Below are 7,462 nucleotides of genomic sequence, written 5' to 3' on the forward strand. Positions count from 1 at the left end.
AATGCTCTTGTCCTTTTCCAAACTCTTCCATGGTAAACCAGCCTGTTTCCACATCTTTCTTTACAGGACATAAGCAGGTGTGCAGCCCAGCAGAGGAAAGCCAGACATTTCTTCAGCTGACTGCTCTGTGTCAAGATCACACCTTGGTAGGAATGAAGTTGCTGGATAAGATTTCTTCCGTTCCTCATGGACATCTGTCTTGCAGTAAGTTCTCAGCCTTTTTCTTACATGTTTTGAGTCTAAGCAGGTCTACTGGGGTCATCTCTCCAGAACCTGATTTAGGCACTTGTTCTTGCTCCTCCAGCATAGGGTGTGAGTTTTTATTGGAAAGCCATAAGTTCACTGAAGAAAATTTAGAAGCTATGCAAAGGCAGGCTTAAATTTAACCTTTAGCTCTGTGTGGTGTTGTATCCCTGTCCCCAGCACTCAGGGAGGCCAAAGCAGAACTGCAGGTTTCAGGCCAACCTCAGCATCTTAGCAAGACTTTTTCTCAAACTGTTTTTTAAAAAGAGTTTGGGGAGGAGGTGCTGGGGATATAGTTCAATGACAGGGCACTTTCCTGGCATGAGTAGCCCCTGGGTTCAGTTCTCAGTGTGTCTTGAGTTAGTGTTGTGGTTTATACATAAAAGGTTCCTCAAAGGCTCATAGTTGGGGATTTAGCTCAGTGGTTCTGATGCCTGATAGCAAGTGCAACGTCCTGAGTTCAATCCCTGGTACCAGAAAAACATAAAATAATAATAAAATAATAATAATAGTGTTATTATTATTATTATTATTATTATTATTATTATTATTATTATTATTATTATTATTATTATTATTATTATTTTAGTTTTGGTTTCTTCACTTTCCACTGTTTGCTATTTTAAACATTCTGATGGATATCTCTGTGCCCATCCGTGGTTATTTCCCTAGATAAAATCTTGATTCAAGGTTGTGCTCATTTTAAAGGCTTCTGAGACATACATATATCCATGCATATGTGTGTCTGCACACATACATACATGTGCACACATACACACGTGTGTGTATATGTATTTGTGTCTGGCTAAGTTTTTTTCTTTTTCTTTTTGAGACGGGGTCTCACTCTGTAGTCCAGGCTGTCCTTAAACTCATTACATACAAACTTGCAGTGATCCTCTGTATCAGCCTCCTGAGTGCTGGGATAATAGGTGTGCACCACCACACCCAGCTCATAGTAGTTTTCAGTCTGTACTCAGTCACATCTTGCCCAGTCTAGAAAGCCAGAACACCTGAGACCTTCCACTGAGGTGCAGGCAAAAAGAGACCCTGGATTCATGATGGCAGAAATGCCATTGGTTTGTCTGCCGAAAGTTTCTCCATCTTTAGAAGGTGAGGATCCTTGTTCACATTTTAGGCCTTTTGGAGATATGGCCACTACCTGACCTTGGAGGACAGTTAATCCCTGTGCTTTTCCTTGAGAGAAGAGTCTCAATATCACCAGTTTTCCTACAGAGCTAGTGTGGCCAGGCTTCAAGGGGACCAATGAGAGCTCTCTGCATAGGCCTCTTCCCTGCCAGGCAGAGGGGCACAGTAGGTGGCCAGGCTTCAGGAATTTGTCTCACCAGTGTCCCGCCCCAGCCACAGAGCTCCTGATCCTGGCTCATCACTGCTTCACCCTGACATGCCACATGGAGGGCATCATGCGAGTCCTGCAGGCTGCCCGGATGCTTACAGATAACCACTTGGCTCCCAAAGAGGAGTATGGGCTGGCGGTGAGTACCCCTCCACCCACCCTCTGGCCTGAGGCAGCCTTTGAGAGGAGCAGAGATGAGGGGCTTGCTCAGATCTGACGTGGTCTTGGGAAATTCTGCCCCTCCATATCCCACGACCTGTTTCATAGTTGGCTGGGCTGCCCACCCTGCAGCAGCTCCAAGTTAGGGTTTCTATCTGAATCAGAGATAGCTCCAGGAGCAGAGAAATTTTCACGGCCACTGCACCCTCATGCCAGGGAAGTGAGCTTTTCTAGAGGGCTCTCTGCTCCCCAGAACAAGGTAATGAGTTGACAGTCCGAGCCCCATTACCTTCCCTAGTTCTTTGTCACATGGGCCACTGAGGTGCCGTGGGAAGAGTGAGAGCCTGCCCAGGAGACAGTTCCACGTTACTTGGTAGTCGTGCTTAGATAACAGAGAGGTTGGCAGTGGTGTCCCCAAAGATTAGCACTGCTTCTTCAAAAGAAGTTCCCTGTTGGGAGCACAGGAGGGAGCTGGCGTGCAGCTGCCCTGACAGGTGATCTGGTTCAAAGAACTCCAGAGACACTGACACTCACCCTCCCCACAGGTCCGGCTCCTCACTGGCATTGGAAGGTACAATGAGATGACGTACATATTTGATTTGCTGCATCAAAAACACTACTTTGAAGTGCTGATGAGGAAGAAGCTGGATACGGTGGGTGTAAGCAGTGAACCAGGCTCAGCTTTTCTGAGTGATGATCTCAGGGTGGGACTCTCAGGTACAGAGACGGAAGCAGACCCTCTCTGTAGTGGAGTGCTGAAATGGTAGGAGTTGTGCTGACATTCCCGAAGAAAATGCTGGGTGCTGTGGGCATATGCCTATAATCTCAACATTTGGGAGCCTGAGGCAGGAGGACCACTGCAAGTCTGAGACCATCCTGAACTGCACAGACCATCTCAAAAAACTGGAAAGTTTCACCCCCACCACCTCCAGCAGGTGTCCCCATCTTGTGGTCCTTTATTTAAAAATAAAGAGCCAGGGGTTTAGCTTAGTGGTGCTGCCGCCTGCCTTGCTGGCCTGGCGCAAGGTCCTGAGTTGTCCCTGGTACCAAAAAAATAGAGGGCCAGCGCTAGGGATTTAGCTCAGTGGCACCATGCCTGCCTTGCAAGCATAAGGTCCTCAGTTCGATTCCCTGGTACAGAGAAAATACAAATATAAATATATGAGGGCCAGAGATGTACCTCAGTGGCACCACGCCTGACTGGCAAGCGCAAGGTCCTGTCTCCAGTACCAATAAAAATAAAAATGAAGTTCTGTTACCTACATACACTAGATATATATCATGTTTTATATGCCACCCAAGACAGTTCCTCTTCATTCAGTGTGACCCAAATGAGCCACCTGTGTCCATGGGCCATAGGTTAGAGATCCTGCAAGTGTGCTGTTTCAGAAAGTGCCTTCTTGGTAGCAGCAAAATCCTTGCTGAGAGCTGTGCTGCAAGTGGTGGGCCCTGACACTATGCCTGGGGGCTTGAGTGGAAAAATTTTAAGGGAACCATGAAAAAGTACCATGTTAGAACCAACTTGGGAATGCCCAGACCAGAAAATCCTTCTACAAGGATGAGCCGGAAGGAAGCCTGGAATAGAAGCCTGCCTTGCTCAGTCCTTTGGGCCTTTGTGCATCACCCATGCAGTGTTTCCACATCAAACATCTGGCTGATTTGGTGCCTCTGCTCATTTCACCTCAGAAGAGTTAAAAACAAAGTGTACTTTGGCCTCTGTGAACCCAGCCCCAGCCAAACATCCCTAATGCTGGGTGTTTCACATCAGACCAATCTAGCTGTCAGGACAAGAGGTCCAAGGCATGGGTACATCTTCAAGACCCCTGGAAGATTTTTTTACATTGTTATTTTTCAAGGCAGTTTTGTTTCTGCTTTTAAATATCCTTTTAATAACTTTTTCTGATTATAAAAGTAATGCATATTTCATATAAGACACTTGGACAACACCACAGAAAACAGCCCTCAGTGTCTACCCATCTGCAGACAACTGCCGCTAAGCTTGGTATAGGCCCTTTCTTTGCAATTTACTGAAAAGCATACATACGTATTATACACTTTAATAAAATCTATGCTATAGAGATAGAAAATAGCCTGCTCTTTTCTCTTAGTAAATGTACCATGACTATTCCTCAAATCAAGAGAGTCTTCTATATTAGTTTTAATGGCCACAGAGTACTCTCTTAATCTTTATTTTGGACATTTAGGCTGTTTCTCCATAATTGCTATCAAGATCTTCATTACATTTTTTTTCCCTTTGGTACCAGGGATCAAACTTGGGTCCTTGTGCTTTTGAGGCAGGCAGTAGAATCACTGAGCTAAATCCCCAGTCCTTTTTTCCCGTTGAGACGGGCTCACTGTATAGTTTGGGCTGGCCTTGAACTGTGTAACAGCCCAGGCTGGCCTGGAACTGGTGATCTTAAGTGCTAGGATTCGCATTATGTTCACTTTAATACTTTTCCCTGCTTATTTCTTTAAGGTACATTTAGAAATAGAATTGGTAGATCCGCATATGCATATGTATTTTTAAGGCATCTCCCTTCTGAAAGCTTTTACTATTTACAAAGAGAACATGTTTATTTCCTTTTAGCCAGGAAAGCATGAACCATATTCAGTTTTGGTTTTAGTCATCTTTCCCTTTTTCTTGTGAGTTTTTAAAGAACTTTCAGAACCAAGACTAAGCTAGTCCTACCCCCCAAGCAGTTCCTGGTTGAGATCTTGGTATTCCATTTTCTCCCTGAGCAGAATGGGACCCTGAAGACAGCCCTCCTGGACTACATTAAACGCTGCCGCCCTGGGGACAGTGAGAAGCACAACATGATTGCCCTGTGCTTCAGCATGTGCCGAGAGATCGGGGAGAACCATGAGGCAGCCGCCTGCATTCAACTGAAGTTGATCGAGTGTCAGGCCTGGGGTAAGCAAGATCACTGCAGCACCCCCCAGGGCATGCTGCTAATGTGAAAGTTCTTAGGGCTGCCTGTTTGAAGCAGGACCCCAGCTAGGCAGACAGGAAACTGAGAGGGTGTTTGGGAAGCATTTGCATTCTTGGGTCCTGCATCCTGTGCATCCAGGGTGTCGTCCAGTGGGAACTGCTGCATGCTAATGCTGTGAAAGCCTCCTTAATGTTCAGAGTAAAGTAAGGAACTAAAGGGGCACCAAATCCTATTCCTGGGTAGAATGTGCACGGTTCAGGTCCCAGTCTTAACTGAGACACCCCTACCTCCTTGGGATCACGCCTAGACCACCGTGATGGGGAGAAGAGCCCATCTGGGAGTCAGACTGCTTAGCAGTGCCCTTCCTTCCCTGCAGAGGACAACCTCAAGGATGAGCGGAAGCTGAAGCAGCTCCTGTTGAAGGCCCTGACCCTGATGCTGGATGCAGCTGAGAGTTACGCCAAGGTAATGATGGTGTGGAAGGTGTGAGTTCACACTGGCCTTGGCGTCTACGTAAGAATTTTCTTTTGTCCCTGTTCCTCCAAGGGAAAGTGCGTCATGGGTCAAGCTGGGTAGAAGGGGCAAGTACAGTGGTTAGAGGGCTGAGAGATAGTGACATTTTTCTGCTTCCCCCTCCACCTCAGGACTCCTGCGTGCGACAGGCCCTGCACTGTCACCGGCTTACCAAGTTGATAACACTACAGATTCACTTTCTGAACACTGGCTACAACACAATGGTCATCAACTTAGGCCGCCATAAGCTGATGGACTGTATCATGGCCTTGCCTCGATTTTACCAGGTGAACAAGAAACAAAAGCCTAGCCAGCAACTACAGCATCCCTTTTGCTGTGCCACTCATGGGACCAAGGTTGAATTACATTCTCAGAGAAAGGGACAGGGACCAGGGCAGCACAGAAGTCCTGACTTGGCTGACACAACTGTAAAGAGTTGATTTAGCCAGTATGGTGGCAATCTAGCACTTGTGAGGCTGATGCAGGAGGATCACCTCAAGTGCAAGACCAGCCTGAACTATAGTTTAAAAAGGGGGGAAGGGCAGTTTTAGCTCAGCAGCACCGCATCTGCCTCGTTCATAAGCACAAGGTCCTGAGTTCAATCCCTGGTACGAGAGAGACTGGGTCTATTTCTTTCTAACATGTTCTTTGGGCACCTTAAGAGGGTGTAAAGCACCACTATCTCTTTTTTCCCCATCCTAGTACGCCAGCAGAGGTATCTCTGGTCAGGGAGACAGTTCAGAGTCATCGCTACTAATGGTCCTGCAAGACTCTCAGCCCATGTGTGTATAGGACCATGCACCTATGTCAGCACTGAGGGCAGCTTCCAGGACATGGGTTCTAGCCCTTTAAATGGAGTGGGGTTGACACCAGGGATTCAGCTCATCACTGTCCCTTGTACAGCTGGGGACATGTACTTTCTCAGTTTTATTAATCCATTGTGAAGAAGACTACAAATACTGAAGCTAAGTGTTTGGGGGTTACAGAAGAGACAGTACCAAACCAGTTTTTAGTCTGAACAGAGCTGATGATCATATTCACTGCCTAAGTGTGGTACTATCTTCTAGAATTCGCCTTCAGTTGTGTACCAGGTGGGCTCTAAATTGTGTCCTTCTTCACTTCCATCCTTTTAAGGCATCTATTGTAGCCGAGGCCTATGACTTTGTTCCAGAGTGGGCTGAAATTCTGTACCAACAAGTGATTCTTAAAGGAGACTTTAATTACTTGGAAGAATTTAAGCAGCAAAGATTATTAAGACCCAGTGTCTTCGAAGAGATTTCAAAAAAGTAAGTTTAAAAGTTGACTGTGCTGAGTACAGTGGCCCATGCCTACACAGTGCTACTTGGGAACCTGCAGTGGGAGCTCACCTGAGCCAAGACCAGCCTGGGCAGCATACTGAGACCCTGTCTAGTACGTGCTGGGGGATGTGATTGACTAAGCTTTTCTCCTTAACCAAGGTGAGGTGGAAGGAAGAAATTTATGGCTAAGCATGACATGCCTTTCTTTAGCTTACTCTTCTGCTTAAAATGGCAGAGATGTCAAGAGTCCAGAAGAGTGATCTCTAACAGACTTATGCAAGCAGATGAGTGAGAATATTTTGCTTAATATACTTTTTATACTTAATATGGCAGATGCCAAAAAACCTAACAGAGCCTTTTGGGGGTACTAAACTTATTAAAGTGACCATTAACATATTTAATTTTAAGGAAAATAATCTCCCAGACAGCAGCACCCTCTCCTCTACAAGCAGTAGTGTCAGAAATAGCAGCCTTCACTCAAAATATAGTATTTAGCCTGTACTTTTTACATTTCTTTGTCTAGATACAAACAACATCAGCCTACTGATGTGGTCACAGAAAACCTGAAGAAGTTACTCTCATACTGTGAAGATATCTACTTGTATTACAAGTTGGCATATGAACACAAATTTTATGAAATTGTAAATGTGCTTCTGAAGGACCCTCAAACAGGCTGCTGTCTAAAGGACATGCTTGCAGGCTAGATGATCTCAGAGATGCTTGTGGCCTTATAATGCCTGGGGATTCTGACAGATGTCTATGACCAAGAGTAGGGTGAATGCACTGGGCAGTTTGTGGTCTGAATTGGAAAAGCCGATACCTATACCGTCTCAGTCCCTTGTGGGTGGTGGATAATGAAAGAGAGAACTTTCAGCAGGAAATTCCAGTTTGGAAGTGATTGCTCATCTGTACCATTTTACATTTACATGAATGCTGGTAATTAAGATCAAAAGCTTCCTCGGGAT

The 7,462-nt window shown here is 45.7% G+C and overlaps 1 protein-coding gene across 2 annotated transcripts in view; it reads left to right on the plus strand.

Moving 5' to 3' along the window:
* Window positions 1–7,217, plus strand: part of Spg11 (SPG11 vesicle trafficking associated, spatacsin) — a 93,940-nt gene extending 86,723 nt beyond the window's left edge. For both annotated transcript variants that reach the window (XM_033764938.1, XM_033764939.1), the window contains 8 exons: window positions 67–204; window positions 1,603–1,736; window positions 2,302–2,409; window positions 4,499–4,667; window positions 5,063–5,151; window positions 5,331–5,486; window positions 6,334–6,485; window positions 7,021–7,217. In XM_033764938.1, coding sequence (XP_033620829.1) covers window positions 67–204; window positions 1,603–1,736; window positions 2,302–2,409; window positions 4,499–4,667; window positions 5,063–5,151; window positions 5,331–5,486; window positions 6,334–6,485; window positions 7,021–7,201 — 1,127 coding nt within the window. In that variant the 3' untranslated portion in view covers window positions 7,202–7,217. The remainder of the gene's footprint in view (window positions 1–66; window positions 205–1,602; window positions 1,737–2,301; window positions 2,410–4,498; window positions 4,668–5,062; window positions 5,152–5,330; window positions 5,487–6,333; window positions 6,486–7,020) is intronic.
* Window positions 7,218–7,462: the final 245 nt, after the last annotated feature.

Source organism: Fukomys damarensis, unplaced genomic scaffold, assembly GCF_012274545.1.
Source record: "Fukomys damarensis isolate Sample0158 unplaced genomic scaffold, DMR_v1.0_HiC HiC_scaffold_17, whole genome shotgun sequence".
NCBI lineage: Eukaryota > Metazoa > Chordata > Mammalia > Rodentia > Bathyergidae > Fukomys > Fukomys damarensis.